General features: G+C 39.4%; 1 protein-coding gene across 18 annotated transcripts in view; it reads right to left on the minus strand.

Annotated features, from left to right (window-relative positions):
• Window positions 1-19,412, minus strand: part of LOC118653990 (integrator complex subunit 6-like) — a 69,794-nt gene extending 50,382 nt beyond the window's left edge. For 2 of the 18 annotated variants that reach the window (XM_036305046.1, XM_036305045.1), the window contains exons 1-2: window positions 18,950-19,374; window positions 18,731-18,808 (exon numbers count right to left, since the gene is read on the minus strand). In XM_036305046.1, coding sequence (XP_036160939.1) covers window positions 18,731-18,808; window positions 18,950-19,060 — 189 coding nt within the window. In that variant the 5' untranslated portion in view covers window positions 19,061-19,374. Of the gene's footprint in view, window positions 1-1,777; window positions 1,802-18,730 lie in introns of those variants that run through there. The other 16 variants (XR_004966936.1, XR_004966937.1, XR_004966938.1 and 13 more) reach the window with 16 other exon arrangements.
• Window positions 19,413-20,606: the final 1,194 nt, after the last annotated feature.

Consider the following 20,606-nt stretch of genomic DNA (forward strand, 5'->3'; position numbering starts at 1 on the left):
GTCTTGTTTATGGAGGTGACAGTGGCTACATATGGCTACTGAGCACTTGAAACATGAATAGTCTGAATTGAGATATGATATAAGTGTAAAATACACATGGAATTTTGAGGGCTTGGAACAAAAGAGAATGAAAATATATTTTATTTTTATATTGATTATACATTGAAATGACAATGCTTAAATATTTTCAGTTAAATAAAATATATTACTATAAGTTTTACCTGTTTCTTTTTACTTTTTAATGTGCTACTAGAAAATTTTCAATTTTGTGTATGGCTAGTATCATATATCCATTGGCCAGAGATGTTCTAGAACAGTGGTTCTCAACCTGTGGGTCGCGACCCCTTTGGGGGTCGAACGACCCTTTCACAGGGGCCCCCTAAGACCATCGGAAAACACATATATAATTACATATAGTTTTTGTGATTAATCACTATGCTTTAATTATGTTCAATTTGTAACAATGAAAATACATCCTGCATATCAGATATTTACATTACGATTCATAACAGTAGCAAAACTACAGTTATGAAGTAGCAACGAAAATAATTTTATGGTTGGGGGTCACCACAACATGAGGAACTGTATTAAAGGGTCGCGGCATTAGGAAGGTCGAGAACCACTATTCTAGAGGGACTTGAGGGTCAGTTAGGAAACCTTTGGCAGACAATAGACTCATTACAGATTCCAAGGCAGGGGGAAACAGGATCAAAGCAATATCTCAGGAAGGTCAGGCTGGCAGGGACATATAAGATAAACTGGAGAAGGAGAAGCTATATCAGGAAAAAGAGGCTAGGAGGCTTAAATAGCAGCAATCCAGGCCAGAGGGAATCAAGGCCTGAATTAGAATGGGAATGAAGAGGAAGAGGCTAACTGAGAAACATTTTAAACAAACAAGATAAGACTCGGTGACAGACAATGAGCCTAAAGGAGAGGGACTCAAAGATGATTACAAAACTTCTAGCCTGGAAAACCTAAAGAATGGAGGTTTAGGACAAAGGAGTAGCCTGGGATGGGTGAAATCCTGAAGTAAGAGGAGTTTATTGTATTCAAGTTTTAAAAGTTTCCCAGAAGTAAAATAATAATGATGATGATGGTGGTGATGAAAAATAATAACCATAGGTAATATTTATCAGTGCCTATGTGTCAGGAATTCATTTGTGCTACACATTGGCATTTAATATGTATCATTCTCATCTGAGCCTTATAACCACCCCCAACCAAGTAGGTGCTATTACTATTTCCATTTTATAGATGAGCACACTGAGGCTCAGAAAGGATAAGCAACTTGTCCAAGTAAAACAACTAGTAAATGATACAGCCAGGATTTGAACTCAGGTAATCTGAGAGCCCACCAATTTAAACCGCTGTACTAGAGATTCTACTATGTATCCCACATATTCATGTCATAGACATGTCTCCTTATATTAGCTTAAACGTTTGTAACTTTAACAGAATTTCCAAATTTGTATCATATAAGCCTACTTTTCCTGATGCCTAAATGCAGACAAATTGGGTATGGGAACAGTGGATCAGCACTTGGAAAACCCTAGTCTATTCCTGGCTGTAACTAACTATCAAAACAAGTAAAGCAAGTAAGTCATTTACTCCTTACTGGAGCTATTTCTGACCCTCTTCACCCTTATTTCCATCTATGTATTTTTCCGTGTATAAGATGCTATTTTTTCCTAAAATCGTTAGACTGAAAATCAAGGGGTGTCTTATACAAAGAAGTCAGGGGAGGAGGGAGCCGCATGGGTGTGGAGCTGCCCATTACCTTGTCAAACAGGCTTCCTCCAATCACGAGCCTTATTGCTATGGATGTCAGCTGATGCCATAATTGGAGGTGGAGGTGGAGAGTGCACAATGCAACATGGACCAGAGTGTTCTGAGCCCATAAAGATGTCAAAAAACAAAAAGATAAATACTGGTAAGCGATTGTCTAACTCTGCAAAATTCAAACTGAATGTAATCAGCTATGCAAAAGAGCATGGAAATAGAGCTGCAGAGAGGAAATCTGGACCTTCCTCCACTGAGTGTATGATCAGACAGTGGAGAAAACAGGAAGTACAACTTCTTAAGATGCCAAAAAAAGGCCTTAAGAAAAAAACCAGCAAAATGTTTAAAATATTGATTTCTTTTTTAAAAAATATATTTTATTGATTTTTTACAGAGAGGAAGGGAGAGTTAGAAACATCGATGAGAGAGAAACATGGATCAGCTGCCTCCTGCACACCCCCTACTGGGGATGTGCCCACAACCAAGGTAACATGCCTTTGACCGGAATCGAACCTAGGACCCGTCAGTCCGCAGGCCGACGCCCTATCCACTGAGCCAAACCAGTTAGGGCTAAAATATTAATTTCTTAATTTTGGGTTGGAAAGTGGGGAGGAGGTATCTTATACATGGGGGCATCTTATATGCGGAAAAATATGGTACTTATCTGAGGGGTGGGTTTGGCAACAGGAAACTGGCATGCTCCCTCTAGGCCTGTTGCTGAAGCTTTTTCTAATTTTCTGGTCTGCTCTCTGACATGGTGCTTAAGGGGTAGGCTCTGTCCCTCCAAAAACCTATAGGGGAGGTCTGTCAATATGTGAACTATTTGAAAGCTTTTGAGAATATATATCTAGTCTATAACCTCCAGTGTAGCTTTTAAAAGGAATAAAACTGTTATTTAGAACTCTGGCTGGCTCCTGTGACATATTTACCCATTGGTTTCAATGAAGGAGGGAAAGGTGGGACTGCCATTTAGTTGGTCCCCCAAACCTCAACATCCCATTACTTGTCCTTCCTGAACTTTATCCCATTTTGGCTAGACCCGTGGTCGGCAAACTGCGGCTCTCGAGCCACATGCGGCTCTTTGGCCCCTTGAGTGTGGCTCTTCCTAAGCCTTAGGAATACCCTAATTAAGTTAATAACAATGTACCTACTTATATAGTTTAAGTTTAAAAAATTTGGTTCTCAAAAGAAATTTCAGTCGTTGTACTGTTGATATTTGGCTCTGTTGACTAATGAGTTTGCCGACCACTGGGCTAGACCATTTCTCTGATTAATTTATTGATATTTCTTTTTATTTTTTTTTAAATAGAAAAACCCTTTCCTCCACTAAAAACTAACTTTCCACTAGAGAAATGCCCCTTTAGAAACTATGTAAATTGGCTGTTTGTAAATCAGAAATTAATCAAATAATTAAAATTCTTTAGGATGATAGCTATTGAAAGAGAATGGCAGTGAATGTTTTCAAAGAGCAAAAATAATCCTTCTATATTATAGATGGTCACAAGCCAGGCTCTCTCCCACAGCAGTGAGAGAACCTCTCACTGCAAGGTACCACTTACTATGTCCCTTTGACTTGGTGCAGAGCCAGTGCACTGACCCATTTGGGGCACACACACCCAAAAGTCTTTTTGGACAGTAGTTTCAGTTCAGTCCAAGTCTCCCTAGCTTGTTAGCAAGCTCTGAATAAAAAGCCTTGCTGGAGTCTTAGAGACAATACATGTTGCTCCTTCTGTTTGACCCAAAGGAAATGAAATCAGCCTGATAATATTTGCCCTTTGTTATCCCATACAGAGGGCCATCCTGGACTTTGAGCTTTTCTTCTAGGTGGTTACAAACTAGATGATTAACGGATTTGAGTATTTTCCCAGATGTCACAAGTTAAAGCCAAAGAGTCTAAATTTAGTAGGGCCAGCATTTCTCTTGTTGAAAGATAAACTATTTTTCTTTTTCCATCTGCTCTCTACAAGGTTGGAGGAAATACATTCTGCAATGACCCAGACAATTTGAAAAATCAACCTCAACAGCATTTTTCAACCAACTTACTTTCTTCTCCAGCTTAACACTGTATCATCATTGTCATCACAGACTGCTATTTTGTTGGTAAACCAACCAGTGAAACAGAATGAGATGAAAAATAAGAAGCCCTGCTTTTCCAATCAACTCTGTATCCCGAAGAGACAAATAGCTTTCCCCTTGGCTTTATATGGAATATCTGTGTGAGTTAAAACTTTTGAACTTGAAGAATTTCCTTTTCACAATTCAAATGGACCCCAATTCTGATAGATATAAGGCAAGGTTTACTTGTCCCCTTAGGTAAACAAAACACTGTGAGAGTTGAATCACTTTAAAATGTTCAAAAGTCTTTTAAAATTGTTTACAGCTAGCACACCTATAAAGGAAGTTTTTAAAATTGTGAAGTGCACATTAGGAAGATGCCATATCATTAAAAGAATGGAATTGTCTCGCTTCTTGTATCTCCTTTTCAAACTCTTCTCGAATTATATTTTCTGACCCTACTTGATGTAATTTTTCCTTAATACTCTATTAATTTGGTCTGATTTCACTTTTTTTGTGTTTTTCTCACTTGACTCAGGTACTGATACACTCCTAGGTTCAAAGGAGGCATTCTATTATTGTTTTATTCATACTAATATAGCTTTTTCTTATAAAATTAATTGTCTTTAAAAATCTAGTTCTCAAAAAAAAAATCTAGTTCTCTTGGATTTCTTTTTTTCAAAATTACTTTCCCAGGGGCAATTTTTAGTGTCCTGAACTTGCGAAAATACTCAAAGTCCATTTAATTTGATTGCATCAAATCTCTCCCTGGAAACTCTTGATTGCTATTATTCTTTGGTTCAATCCACCAATTTTCATGAACATACTTCAGGAAATACTTCCAGTCAAAATTACATAAAATAATTCTAGCTTACTTGAATCTTCTACTTTTAAAAAAGTTCTTAAGAAATTTACTCCCTACTATATTGCAAAAACTTATTTGACACTCTGTGGCCTGCAGAATTGTTTTTATTTGGCAGATGGTCAAAGACTTTCATGACCACATATTTTAAAATAAACTGGGCAATCTGAAACTAATATAATATTGTATGTCAACTGTAATTGAAAAATAAAATCTAAAAAATAAACAGGGCAAATAAAAAATTCACAATTTGATTCTACTAACACTAAGTTCACCATTTTGTGTTACCTGTCTTTTTAAAATACCCAGAATGATTTTTAAGTGAATAAATAATCATAAGGATTAGTCTAAAATATCTGCAAAATGCATTTATGAATTTTCAATTCTTACCACAGGGAATTAGGATAAGATTATGAAATAACACACCTCTCTGAGTCCACTTGAAAGCATGACAAGATCAAAAGAAATTTGATCTTCACCAGAGGATGCTAACATGTAGAAACTGAATTTCAGAAACTATTCTGCTTTCTTCTGGAATCAATTGCACTGTTACTGAAGGAAAAATACCTTAGAGTTGCAAAGAATTTGCCAAACTCGTTCAGATTAAAATGTCAAGTTTCTTCTCTCACTTTCAGACCATTTCAATGGTAACTACTGACCAATTATCTGTTATCAGAAAAAAATGATATTGTGCAGATCATGTATTGAATTATTCAGATGTTGGGGCTCTGATGAGACATTTTTATGAAGACACACAAAAAAATTAAAATTTTAAAAGGTGATCTTGGAAAAATACACAAAGATGGGAGTGACACTAAGCCACTCAAACACTGCAGAAAGAGCTAAACAGAAGAAATAGCACAAAGGCCACTCATTACTTTCTAAAGATTAGATAACATCTCTTTCCTCCTGACTAATTTTTTAAAATAATTCTCAAAAAAGTTTATGGACTGTTTTTTATATCAGAATCATTGTTAAAAATCCCAACTGATATACAAAGCTAGCCCATCTCTTCACAAAACTCTCAGTTCTACCGTTCAGAGGTAATCATTGCCAGACTCTGTCCTGAATATTAAACTGTTAGCAGCAAAAATAAAGAACACCAATAAGATGAAGTGACATTTACTGATTTAACCAGTGTGAGATACAGTACTTTAAGCATGTAGGAATTGTTTTCTAAAATTTAAAGCAATTTTGAAATCCCCCTAAATTCCAATGCCTCAATTATTCAACTTCCTGCCTTTCAGTTATACAATTCTCTCTAGTACAGTGGTTCTCAATCTTCCTAATGCCGCGACCCTTTAATATAGTTCCTCATGTTGTGGTGACCCCCAACCATAAAATTATTTTCCTTGCTACTTCATAACTGTAATTTTGCTACTGTTATGAATCATAATGTAAATATCTGATATGCAGGATGTATTTTCATTGTTACAAATTGAACATAATTAAAGCATAGTGATTAATCACAAAATAATATGTAATTATATATGTGTTTTCCAATGGTCTTAGGCAACCCCTGTGAAAGGGTCGTTCGACCCCCAAAGGGGTCGCGACCCACAGGTTGAGAAACACTGCTCTAGTACATTTTTGGAAGCAAGTGTTAGTAATCTAGTCCAATCCCTTCATTTCACAGATAAGAAAACTGTCATCTAAACTAAGGTGAAGTGAAATTGCTCTGGATCATGTATCTATCTAATCAGTAGCAGATTGTGGCTAAAAACCTTGGTCTCTTGCCTCAAAAGCCCAAGCACTCTTTACAGAGCTGCTAAAGCAATAGAACTTGTCAGATTTACATGATAATGGATGGTATGATCTACCAGATAGGCTGTACTATGATCACTTTTTAAAAATCTGATTTTTCTAAAAAATACCTAGGCTTAAACAGAACTTCTAACATACAGTTCAGAAGCATCACCGTGAAATGGAGTTTACAATGTCTATACACATATGTAATTTTTAAGAAAAAATGGATAAATGGTAATGGAATGAAACTTGACATGGAGTGGTAAACACACACTATTAAAATAAAAAAGAAAAAAGAAAAATGGCCCTGGCCGTTGTTACAAGGAGTTAGAGCAAGCATGTCAAACTTGTGGACCACAGGCCGCATGCGGCCCACAATGAATATTTTTGCGGCCCAGCCAATATAACGGTATGTAAGAAACGTTTAATAAAAATTTTGTAACTTAATTTTTACAATATCCTGTTATACATAATTATTAGTAATGAATTACAATGTTCGCTAATGACTGATCACTATAATCGTGTTGCATTCATTTCCCTTACACACAGCCGCACCATTTCTCTCCACTAATACTAGCAGCGAATATTTTAGCAACTGATTGCCACATCATTAGTCTTGGACTGACTTGTTTGGTGTGCGCAACAGGAAATATTTCACTTTTGGAGAACAAGAAAAATAGGTTTATTTGCATTACACTTATTACTTCATATAGTTATTCAGTGTCTGGTAAGTAAATGTTCAAGAAAAATATTAATTTTTATTAAAATGTTCTATTATTTTATGTTAATGATTACTCATTTATGTCAGCCCTTTGTATTCAGCAGGTCTCTATGGAAATTAACCTATGTTTCTATGAAAATTGAAGCTTTTGTTTTTTTGCAGCCCACATAAACTTAAACCTTGTTTATTTGGCCAGTGTTAGCCTTTGAATTTGATATGCTTGGGTTAGAGCTTCAGTCTGAGCACAGAAGGGTGGGGCAGGGGGAGCAGTTTGATTCTCATCAAGGGCTAGTACCTGGTTTGAAGTTCTTTCCCTGCTCCCCCTCCCCCGCACCCCACTGGTGTAAGTGCAGAAGGCAACCAGTCCATGTGTCTCTCTCACATCTATGTTTTTCTCTTTCTCTCTCTCCCTCCCACTCTCTCTGAAAAGCAATGGAAAATATCTCAAAAAGAAAAAAGAAAAAATATCCTCAGGTGAGGATTAAAAGGAAAAATGGAGAGCTTTGTTTCTCATATCTTTAACATTCTCCTACAACAGTGGTTCTCAACCTTCCCAATGCCGTGACCCTTTAATACAGTTACTCATGTTGTGGTGACCCCCAACCATAAAATTACTTTCGTTCCTACTCCATAACTGTAATTTTGCTACTGTTATGAATCGTAATGTAAATGTCTGATATGCAGGATGTATTTAGGCGACCCCTGTGAAAGGGTCGTCGACCCCCAAAGGGGTCGCGACCCACAGGTTGAGAACTGCTGTCCTATAAGAAATAAAAAAGAGGGACTCCTACCAAAACGAAACAAAAAAAAACAAGAGGGACTCCCAACTTTCTAATGCCATGTCTGTATTAAAGCTTAGATATTCTCCCTAGAATCCTATTACTACTGTCTAGTTATGTGGGTTTCCTTCTGCAGAGACACTGCAAAGAGAGATTGGGGCTTCTGATTAAACAGCAGTGCCTCCAGGCAACTTCAGGCCAATGTAAATCAAAATGTCTTGGTCTAGTTTCGGCTAATCAACCGCTAAAGGTCATAACCAGTTCCCTTCCTCTTCCTTTAGCAACTCCTAATCATTAAAATAGCATCTCCCCCTCAAGTCACACCCTTAGTGGAATGCTTTCAGTTTGCAAGTTCTCCTCCCCCAGGCCTCCAGCTCTCCTGGCTGTGTATTTTCTCTTCCTTTTATTAATTGATGTTCTAAAGGCTGGCATCAGGAATGAAGAGACAAATTCACAGGGTGGGAAAGACAGGTTTGGCTGAATCACAGGGATTCTTTGAAAAAATGATGGTAAATAAGTTTATATAGACACTAGAGGCCCAGTGTATGAAATTCGTGCATAGGTGTGGTCCTTAGGCCTGACTGGTGATCAAAGCTAGAGCGTCTGGTGTGGAAGGGCAGGCTCCAGCTGACTTCTGGGCCCTGGGCAGCACCTGGGCCCCCAGACGCACCCCCTTCCGCCTGAGTCATTGGGCCCCAGCCCGGATCCCTAGTGCCTGGGAGCTGGGTGGCGGCCCTGCCCCCCACTACCACTGCTGGTTGTCATCTGCGGGGCAATCTGCTCACCTGCTCCACCATCCCACCATGTCCCGCTTTTGTCAGGGCCCATTGGAGCTGGCAGCACCTCCACTGCTGCCCGCTGCCAGTGCCACGTCACCGACGCCTGCCATGTTCTGTGCTACCACCTGGTGGTCATTGCACATCATAATGAGTGGTTGAACAATTTGCATCAAGGGGACAATTTGCATATTAGGCTTTTATTATATAGGATATGGAGCAGATCCCAGAGAGCTCAGAATGGCATTCATAGGCATAGGCAGTCTTCTATGGCTTGGGAGGGGCGTTGTGATTTGATAAAACTAGCTTTTTAATAACGTTAACAGTTGGTGTGGGTAGAGTGTAGGAATTTGGGAGGTACTTGGGAGAGGCACATAGAAGATTGATATAGTAGTCAAAGCATAAAAGGTCAGGACCCAGACTCAAGTGATAGCCTCAGAAATTGAGTTGAAGGAACATATATATGTAAAAGATATTTCAAAGAGATGACAGATGGGCCTTCGAATAAGATGCAAGGACAGGATCTATGGGTGACTAAAAGATGGGGAATATAGAAGAGGGGATAGGCTTTAGAGCCATAAGAGGTCTTGACGTGTTAACTTTGTATGAGCTGATGGCAAGATAGATAGCCAGGTGTAAATGTTTTGTAGTCAGCTAGAGATGCCTGGGTGAGAAACTTAAGATGGAGAGGCAACAGTGTAGAACAAGCATGTCAAACATAAAGGCTAACATCGGCCAAATAAACAAAGTTTAAGTTTATGTGGGCCGCAAAAAAACAAAAGCTTCAATTTTCATAGAAACGTAGGTTTATTTCCATAGAGACCTGCTGAATACAAAGGGCTGACATAAATGAGTAATCATTAACATAAAATAATAGAACATTTTAATAAAAATTAATATTTTTCTTGAACATTAACTTACCAGACAGTGAATAACTACACAAATTAATAAGCATAATGCAAATAAACCTATCTTTCTTGTTCTCCAAAAGTGAAATATTTCCTGTTGCGCACACCAAACAAGTCAGTCCAAGACTAATGACGTGGCAATCAGTTGCTAAAATATTCACTGCTAGTATTAGTGGAGAGAAATGGTGCGGCTGTGCGTAAGGTGTGTAAGGGAAATGTATGCAACATGATTATAGTGATCAGTCATTAGCGAATGTTGTAGTTCATTACTAATAATTATGTATAACAGGATATTGTAAAAATTAAGTTACAAAATTTTTAGTAAAATGTTTCTTACATACCGTTATATTGGCTGGACTGCAAAAATATTCGTTGTGGGCTGCATGCGGCCCATGGGCAGCGAGTTTTACATGCTTGATGTAGAAGGACTATATGAAACATGAATGAGGCAGGATACATTCCACAAGGGAAAGAATTAGGAAGATAAGGGAAAGATTTATCAGAGAGAGGGGCGGAGAAACAGAATAGAGGAGGTGATAAGTTTCTGGAAGGAAGGAAGGAGTATTAACAGTTTCAAGTGTAGTCAAGGGCAAAGGGAATAAACATTAGTAAATTGGCCCAAGGAGCTATATAATAAATCCAAAGACCTTAATAAACCATATTTACTTTTCTCACTAGTACTGTTCCTTACTTGCACACACATAAATGTTTCAAGTCTTCTTTTGTTCAATAGCAATCAAGTTCAGAGTTTGGCTCTTGGTACTAAGTTTACTGAACTACTCAAACTTCAGGGCAGGGTAATAATAATGAAAGAGTAATAGCCATTAAAGAATAATCTAATCAAGTGAATATAGTTTGAGATGCATAACTACTTTTTCTACAACATCTGGCACATCAGCACAAAAGTCTTCTGGTTAAGCCCTCAGTGGCTGATTAGGCAGTATCTCCATTCTTTCTCTGAAATCTACCCCTTACCAACCTAACTAAGCAGAAAGAAAAATAAAAGCTATCTGGCTATGGCAGGGGGGTGGCTTGAGGAGAATGGGAGATCTGGATGCAATGAAGACTGCACCATTAGGTGAAGCACAAGCTGATACATAAAACTCCACAAAGGTGGTATGGTGCATTCAGGGTTTTCACAAAATCACTTCTGTTTCCCCTACAGATTGTGGATTAAGATAAACTAAATGGATACTGTGGAGTACATTGAATGTCTTTCTTTTCCCTACAAGAAAAATATTTATCAAGAGACTGAGAAAGTGAAGGTGGCAAATCAGTTTCCGGAGGCCACTGTGATAGCGAAGGATTATCCTGTTGCTTTTTCAGGCTTCCCACCATCTTTCCTATAGGTCAGTGATGGCAAACGTTTTGAGCTCGGCGTGTCAGCATTTTGAAAAACCCTAACTTAACTCTGGTGCCGTGTCACATATAGAAATTTTTTGATATTTGAAACTATGGTAAAACAAAGATTTATATTTTTGATATTTATTTTATATATTTAAATTCCATTTAACAAAGAAAAATCAACCAAAAAAATGAGTTCGCGTGTCACCTCTGACACGCGTGTCATAGGTTCGCCACCACTGCTATAGGTCTATTCATTTAGGGTCACCACTCCTCAAACTCCACCCCAAAAATATACATACTATCTCAAGTTCCATCAACTAAGAGTTCCAACAATTCCACATCTGTCCCTAAGTAGGGGCATAACTGTGAAACATCAAAGGCCAAAGTGTTTAACAAATGCACTATAATATTCACCTAAGTAGTCAGAGAAATAATAAAAATGGTAACATTGGGGTAATAAATTTTATTCATTGAGTGCTTGCTATAATACCAAACACTATTATATCAAAAGCAACTATAAACAACAGCAAGACAATTCTTAAAAACATGCCTCCAGAGCATATATCATAATGAGAAAATACCAGTGAGAAGTTATTAAAAGGAATGTTGTACCATGATTGATAGTAGCTCTTATTTAAGACTCTGGAATAGAGACAGACCTGGGTTACTATTCAGCTGTATTACTTAACCTCTCTGGGCCCAGGTTTCCTTATCTGTTAAATGGGGATAATAATAGTACCTATAATGTAGGATTGTTGAGAAGATAATGAAATATGCACTTCATATTCATTGGCACACTGCCCTGTGTGTGCATAAGTATTACTCAATAAATGTCAGCTGCTATCATCATTAGAAAGCTATTATATTATTGTTCATTATTACAAGGAAGTATAGCTATAAATCAAATCATATTGGTAAAAGCTAAATAACACCTTTAACTATAAGATGGGTTTTAGGAGGAACCAAAACTAGGGCATAAAGTAGTTCTACCTCCTATACATGCTATTCATCAGCACATCTCTACTTTCACTCAGCCTCAGAATTAAACACCAATATTATTCCTTAAATGGGAGCCATTACGGTAACAAAAAAATCACACAGTCACTTCTGCAATCCTTAATCCACATCTGGCCACCTTTCTTCAATGACTATTTTCAAAACCCTTGATGAGTAGGACTATTTTATTATTCTGATTTCCCCCTTGGGCCAGGTCTTTCCGGGTATCACTTTAAGCCCCTCTGGTAAAGTGTGGTCCAGAAAGTGTGCTCAATAAACATATGCTAAGTGAGTATTTAGAATGCTGTACAACCACTGTTAGACTTATCTACCAGAAACATCATTTTGATCATATGGCTACATTGCTGATAACCATCAGACCAACAGTTATCAGTAGGATAGAAAGGGATTGCCCAAAGAAGCAAGAGGCATTTTATAGATTAACTAGAGGCTCGGTGCATGAAATTTGTGCATTGGAGAGGAGAGGAAGGTCCTTCAGCCCGGCCTTCACCCTCTAACAGTCTGGGACCCTTTCGGGGGAATGTCCATCTGCCGGGGATCAAACCTAAGCCAGCAGTCAGACATCTCTCTTGCAGTTCAGGACCCCTCACTCCTTACCACCCACCTGCTCACTGCTCCTTACTGCTCGGCTCCCTGCTCCTTAGCACTGCTGCGGAGGTGGGAGAGGCTCCCATTGCACTCACCAGCAGTGAGCCCGGCCTCAGGCTGAGCAGTGCTCCCCCTGTGGAAGCGCACTGACCACCAGGGGGCAGCTCCTGCGTTGAGCATCTGTCTCCTGGTGGTCAGTGCACATCATAGTGACCAGTTGTTCTGGTCATTCTGCCATATTGGTCGCTTAGGCTTTTATTATATAGATGGAAATGTTCTGCATCTTATTTACATGAATGTACAAAGATATAAAAATGCATCATGTCTTTAAGATTGATGTATTTTACTGTATATTAATTATACTTCAATAAACAAAAGAAAGGGAACACACATACACTGCTCTTGTAAAAATATGATTCTATTATATTATAAAACCTGAATCTTAGTGAAAATGTTGGCTGTAATAAATATTAAACATATCAAATTGTTATGGGGATCACCCTCCGGAGAAGAGTAGTGAAAATGGGAGGGAAGGACTGGGTAGCTTTCACACTCATGTATTACATGAAATCACTCCCCTCCTCCAATTTATTGAGTACCCATTAAAATCTAGACACTCCTTAGGTACATGGGGTCAAATATAGAGAAGTGCAAATGTGTGCACTTAAAGAGCTCATATTAGGGATACATGAACACTATCACTATATAACATGTTAACTGCTATAGTTAAGGACTGGACAAAGTGTTAAGAAATCACAATGTGAGTTCTTACACTGTTTGGAGTAGGGGTAGGGCAGAGCAGGATGACTTTTGAGAATGTAGAATGAAGAATTGGGGCACGTGAGGCCAAATAGTGTGTCCCAAGCAGAGGGAAAAACACATGCAATGGCACAGAAGGAAGAGGCAGAGTGAGTTGATGACCTAATTTCTTATCATGGTTGGCACCTGAGGTCCAGAAGAGAAGAAAGTGGGGAGATACTATTGAAAAAGTATGATAAAAGATCATGAAGGCTTTAGAGGCCAGGTTAAGGAGTTGGGTTTTTATTCTGAAATGTAATGGAAGGCTACTTAAAGATTTTTAGTAGACTTTCTATTTTACTTTATTGTATTTTAAGAATTATCAATTTAGTGGCATAAACATTGAGGAACTTCAGTATAATCATATTTTCTTTATCAATTTATCCATCAGTGGACACTTAGATTGTTGCCATATCTTAATGCTGTAGTGAACAAGGGGGTACATATATATTTCAAGTTTGTGTTTTCATTTTCTTCAGATAAATACCCAGTAGAAATGCTGGGTTGCATTGTAGTTCTGTGTGTGTGTGTGTGTGTGTGTGTGTGTGTGTGTGTGTGTGTGTAGTTCTATTTTTAATTTTCTAGGAACCTCCATATGTTTTCTTTCTGCAGCGGCTGAACCAATTTACATTCCCACCAACCGTGCACAAAGGTGTCTTATCTTGACAGCCTAGCCAACACATCTCTTGTCTTTCTTATGATAGCCATTCTAACAGGTGTGAGGTGATACCTCATTGTGGTTTTGATTTTTAACCCTAATGACTAATGATATTGAGCATCTTTTCATGTACCTGTTGGGCATCTGTATGTCCTCTTTAAAAAATGTCTATTCAGATCCTTTGCCCATTTATTTTATCCAATTTTTTTGCTATTGATTGAGTTGTATGAGCTCTTTGTATATTTTGGATATTAATCCCTTATCAGATATATGACTTGTAAATATTTCCTCCCATTCAGTAGATGGCCTTTTAATTTTGTTGATGGTTTATATCCTCTTTTATTATTTCAAAATAACTATCATCATATGCTTCAAATGGCCAATGAGGAAAGTGAAAAGGAAGCAAGATCATAAAAGAAACAATTCATCATAAAAGTCAATGCACTGCCTTTGTGGCATTTTAAGTTTTAAATGCCCCTTCCATTCTCTCAGGCTGCTCTCACAGGCCATATTGCTACTGTTTCACCCAAAAGCACTTTTTTTGGCTTCCAACCACAATTAAAGACTCCCCTAAAAGCAGCTCCTTTTCCAAATAACACCCATAAAATATACTCAAGGGCATATGGAAATGCTATATTTTAGTTAAAATACCAATAAATGTTAGGAACCAAGATCATAAAAAAATGTTTACCTCCTAAATCTATAAGCCAAAATGCTACTTTTTACTGATACATGTTGACAAAGGCATGCAGATAACAGTAAGCAAAGCTAAAGGACTTGAAAAAGCAAAACTTAAGGGAAATTTTCACTTTTCAAATGCTCTGTGTTTTCAAATTATAGACTTAGGATGTTTTTTCGAAACAAGTCTTCCTATTTAAAAAAAAAATCCTTCTGTCCACTATTTATACATGTGTTTCGCTATTTCTAGAAAAGTGACTTGCTTTTATGTTTAAATAGCATTTCTTCCTATCAAAATTAATTTTAAGAAACTAACTGCAAACATCAAACTATTTTGATTCTTTTTATTTTTTTATTGAACTTATTGGGGTGATGGTTCACTTTCTTCTTGATGCCCTTAATTTACCCAAAGTCAGTGGTAGTGACAAGTTTATCTCTGCTATTCAGTGAATAAAAAGAAAGTTTGATTCATAGCAGAACAAAACATATGAGAAGACAGCAGAACCACTGACAAAACTATTAACTATTATACCAAAACCCCACTTTTAAAAACCATGTTTTAGTCTTATAAGGATACACTGGAAATTTTAAAATATTAGTCTCATCCTAGCACACACTAAAGATACCATTGTATAAATGTAGTGTTAACATTTGTGACACTGTGTGTATAAAACTTGTCTGCAAAGCAACACTTCAAACAGATGTAGCACAAATGCTTAAATTTCATATGATTTTTATATGGTGCCCCAATCTAACTTAATTCCATCCATCCAAAGCTGACTGCAAGTAACAGGTATGACTAATTTTAAAAGAGCACATATCCATGTCCTAAGGGGTGTGCAGCAAGAAGTTACTAAGTCCTAGGTGAAATACTATATTCACATACTTAACAGTATACATTAGTGAAAAGTTCCAGTCACAGTAACTTTTCACAACAAGATTTATTGTCAGAGCTTGTAAGTGGATATACTGGGAATAGTTCCATGCCTATTAGGGAAAAAACCTCCCAACTAAATGCACAACTTATGCCTGTAGCAACACCGACAGAATTGAATCGTCTAGTAGGAAAAAACCCTTTCATTTTGCAGTGTTTACAGTTGAATATAACCAAGACCCCCAAAATAAGCAGCTATTTTGAGAAGAGATCAAAACAATTGCCCCCCAACCATAGAGAAATTGAAAAATACGTTTCACATTATTCTGCTTAAAAATAAGCTACAAATCAAACCTTAACATCACTTTGCTGAAAGGACCTGAGGAACTAAGATGTCTGCTGACAATCAAAGAAAAAACTATTTGATAATCAGTGTGACAGAAAACAGACATTTATGGCTCCTAGCTATGAGCAAATGAAAGACTAGACTAACTTTTAAGAAAAATTCCCCAGCTGTTCTAAAATTTCAGACCTTCCAAAATGGCTAGATCCTAACAGCAAAAGAACAAATAGTTACCACATGCTGAGGGGAGGGTTGGGGGTAAGCAGGAGGGAGTGGTTGAAAGAGACTCAGAAAAAAAAAAATGCTCCCAAGCAATGGCATATCATTAGTAATTCAGGTATAGGTAGCAACATGACAAGAACATCATTAAGATCATTAACCATTTCCTAGAACATGTAATTATCATATAAGATTAAAATGAAAAACCTGAATAACCTTGGAAAAACATAAAAACTAAAAACAAAATAATTTATGATTGGTAATGAAAGGTATTACAGAAAGTATCTTTCCATACCTGGCCTACATAAGGAAAAAAGATCAAACTCAAATGGGAAGAATGTTGTTTTTTACTTTAGGAAAAAATGAAGTATGTAAGATGGCAGGATAAGAGCTATCAGATGACATTTCCACTAAAGACAATATTCAACTTTCCCCCTCTGTTCACAGAACTATCTTGAGCCTCTAAAATACCATGGATAAATTACACAGCCACTAAAAATTTTAAGTATGAAGATTATGTGGCAGCCCAGAAAAATTCATGGGACATATAGGTGGAAAAAGCAGAGCACAAAGTAATATGTACACTGTGATTACAATTCTAGGTAAAAAGATGTGATGATGGTTGTTAAGGGGGGTGGTAGTGAAACTTTCTTTTTCCTTTCCAAAAATTCTGTAAATATTGCCATGAAAGTTTTATGGGTCAAAACCCATTTTTATTTTTTAAAAATTTCTGGTGTCTGTATCTATGAGTTTGTGTTTGTTCAAACCCCTTTTAAAATTATGTGTCTTGGCATTTAGAAAAAATGCTGAATAAGTGGTTCCTTTAAAGAAAAGAAAAGGCACATTGCTTTGTAGTGTATCCTTTAAGTGGCCACACAGTAAATGGTGGGTTCTTATCTGTATTAGTACTCAAGGGGTGTGGACCTTCAGACTTAGGATGTACAAACATCTGCTCTTCTAAGTGGAAGAAATGGTCACACCCTTTTGGAAAAGACATTTTTTAAAACATTATGGCATTTGGAAAGATGTCTACTTGCTCCATTTTTCTAAATAGATAAAACCAAAACCAAAAAGAAAGTATCAAAACCAGAAGTTTTTAAAGGGAACCTACTAATCAAACTGTTATTGGGAACTAAGAATTACAAAGTTAAAGCCTCCCTTTTTGTCTATTATTTTTCCCCCTTTGGTTTTCTTTCTGAAGGAACACTTTCCTTGACCAACTATTCAGTTTGGGAGTTTCCATTCTTATAAATACCATACTTAACTGAAACGAATTACAACACATCCTAATGGCACCTCCCCAACACTATTAAGATAATTCTAAGAAAATGAGGACGTCTAGCAAAAGACTTCAAGGATTACAGTAATGCGTTGTTGTTTTTTTAAGGTTCGATATGCAAACAGGACTCTTACGCAGGTTGATTTAATAGTCTGAGTTCTATTTCATCGGGTCACTGCAGGCAAAGCGATTCTTTATCTCCTCTCCATTAGTAACATATATTAACTACCCCATGGAGGTGAAGTTCTTCCTACTTTTCTCCTGTAGGTCAGAATCCTTTGGATCAAATCATCCAATTTTACTATTATAACTGCGCTTAGTCGAGTCCTCGCTTTCCTTCCTTTCTTTTTCACTGGACAAATCCCTCCAAGGCTAACACAAACCTAACATGATGTAGATAGGTAGGCTAGGTCCCTAAAAAGCTCTGCATCCTGTGGGTTCCGACTGGGCATCTCCCCACCCCACCCCATCGGGGCTAGTCTCAAATGGAACACTAACAGTAGCTAAGGTAACCGAACAATTCGGAAGAAGAAACGAAAAGAGTTTCTCGAGTCTAGGGGTTGAGAGGCTTGCTCAGAGGACAGACTTTCCATTGGGCGGGGTGGGTTGAAGACCACAGAAGTGCAAAAGCAGTAGTCTAATCTTCGAAGGCCCCTGGCAGGCGCTGCCACGCTCTCAGCAGGAAGGGGGCGGAGGGAGCAGGAGGAAAGCGGGGAGGCGGGGGTGGGTGGGGGGGAGGGGGGGTGGGGGAGCCGAGAAGAAGCAGCGGAGGGAGGGGGAAGAGGGGAAGCAGCCGGGATCAGGAGTGGGGGGAGGAAGGAGGGGCCAGAGGTGGAGCCCGGGCTTCAGGGAAGCCCGCGCGGGCCAGAGCACCTGGGGCGGAGTCGCAGGCTCACCCTTCCCCTCGGCCACAGCCGCGCGGGGTGCACCCCGAAGGGGCGGGTCTCTTCCCCTCCCTCCTCTCCCTCCTTTCCATCTCAGCAGCGCCCACAGTCTCCCTCTCTGGCTCATACAAAAGCAAAATGTCCGCCATCTTCCGTGGCCACTGCGGTCGCCGCCGCCACCGGTCAGGCTTTCCTGTGGTTTCTCTCCAGAGCTGCCCCTCCCCTGACCCCGGGCGCCAAAGAGGCTCCGAAACCACCGACAGCACCGCTCAGCCAGCCTTCTGCGCCTCCCCCCCTCCCCCCTACCCCCATGTCCCTCCAGCGACGCAGGACTGCTCTGGCGGGGGCAAGGAAGGGAAGCTGCCCCAGCCCACTGGTTCCCATTCCTGGTCGCCGCACCCTCTCGATGGCCCCTTTACCTTGATGCAGTACGGGGGTTCGTCGTAGGTGACCAGCATGTACCTGTCTCCGCGGCTGGCTGGGTCCCGGGCGCGCAGCTGCGGGAGAGGGATGACAGAGGGGGCCCGCGAAGGGAAGGAGGGAGGAAAGGGCAACACAGACGTTACAGAATCACCTAAATCCACCCCACCCCCACCCCCACGAGAGATCTTCCCATCTCTCCCCTCCTTTCCCTTTACCTTCAAAAATAACTCCACAGCACCTTTGGCAATGTCCAAATAGGAGGTGCCCAAGTCAGTGCGCTGGTTCATAGAGGCGGACGTGTCTATAAGGAACAGCAGGATGGGCATCTTCCTCCTCACCCCTGGCTCTGTTCCCTGCTCTCCTGGCCCTCTTGGCCTCACTGCTGCGTACTGCCACCCGAACCCTCAACTCCCGCAGAGCCAGGGCGCTGAGAGCCAGAGGAGAGAGGGAGACAGGACTGGACAGATGAAACTGCCCCTGGCCTCCTCTTTCTGCAGCCCCACCTCCTTTCCCTCCAAGGGAACTTGAAAGTGTTAGCGTGTGTAGCCCTCGGGGCCCTCCCCCTTCCTCTCTTCTGCCACCACTACTGCCGCCGCCGCTGCCACAGGCACTACTGCCCAAGCATCCGTCCACGCTCACTCAAGCGCTCGCCTCAGACTGAGAGCTATCTATGTTCACGGACACACAACTTCTGTTCGCTCACCTACCACCGGCACCATGTGACCAGAACCTACGCCATTGGCTGCCAATTATGTTTATTTGCATATTCATTAGATGACAGCAAAGGGAGGGATTTGGGCGAACCCTGGGAGTTGAAGTTTGAACCCAGGGAGGGTGTAAGGAGAAATGTTAAGGACCCTCCTCTAAAGGCCTTAGGAGGTGTTAGGATACTTCGGGGGTTGGATGGATTTTCTCTTGCTCTTCAAAGATGATGATTCATTCCAAAGAAAGAGTGAATTTGAGCAACAGTTGTACAAAAGTACAGAAGCAGATGCTTAGATTGGCTGCACAGAAAATGCTTTTTTAACTTCAATCGATCAATCCTGCTACTAGCTAAGACCAAAACATTTTAGAAACAGCAAACTTCATTCCTGGCAAGACCTACTCGCATTCCTTTAGCTCCCTCCCTACTCTTGATAAGTATAAGTTGGTTGCTGGCCTTGCATTCCACATATATCTACTTTGGAAAGGAAACTAAAACTTAAACACAGTTACCTAAACTGGTCTTTAGTGTGCACAAGCTTCTTCAAGGCGATCTCTTTGAGGTATTGGCCTGCTAGGGATAAATCCACCCCCTCTTGTATCTGTACAGCCTTTGCACATGGGAGAGGTTAGCCAACCAAGATTCTCATTCAACTCACATTTATTGAGCATTTATAACAGTGATGGCGAACCTTTTGAGCTCAGCGTGTCAGCATTTTGAAAAACCCTAACTTAACTCTGGTGCCGTGTCACATACAGACATTTTTTGATATTTGCAACCATAGTAAAACAAAGACTTATATTTTTGATATTTATTTTATATATTTAAATGCCATTTAACAAAGAAAAATCAACCAAAAAAAATGAGTTCGAGTGTCACCTCTGACACGCGTGTCATGGGTTCACTGAATAAGTACCAGGCACCCATGTTAGCCTCACTTAATGCTTGAAATGATTATAGTAAATGACATTTTTCAGTAAAGGGATGAGGGATGTTCTCAGGTCTGACTCCAAGGAAAAGCTCAATAAGTGGCCAATCACCTTTGGCTGACTATTATATGTAACACGATTTTTAAAAAGTCCTCATCTGAGGATACTTTTTCCATTGATCTTTAGAGAGAGAGAAGAAGGGAGGGAGGAGGGGAAGAGAGGGAGAAAAAACAACAACAC

The sequence above is a fragment of the Myotis myotis genome, unplaced genomic scaffold (genome assembly GCF_014108235.1).
Source record: "Myotis myotis isolate mMyoMyo1 unplaced genomic scaffold, mMyoMyo1.p scaffold_m19_p_4, whole genome shotgun sequence".
Classification (NCBI taxonomy): domain Eukaryota; kingdom Metazoa; phylum Chordata; class Mammalia; order Chiroptera; family Vespertilionidae; genus Myotis; species Myotis myotis.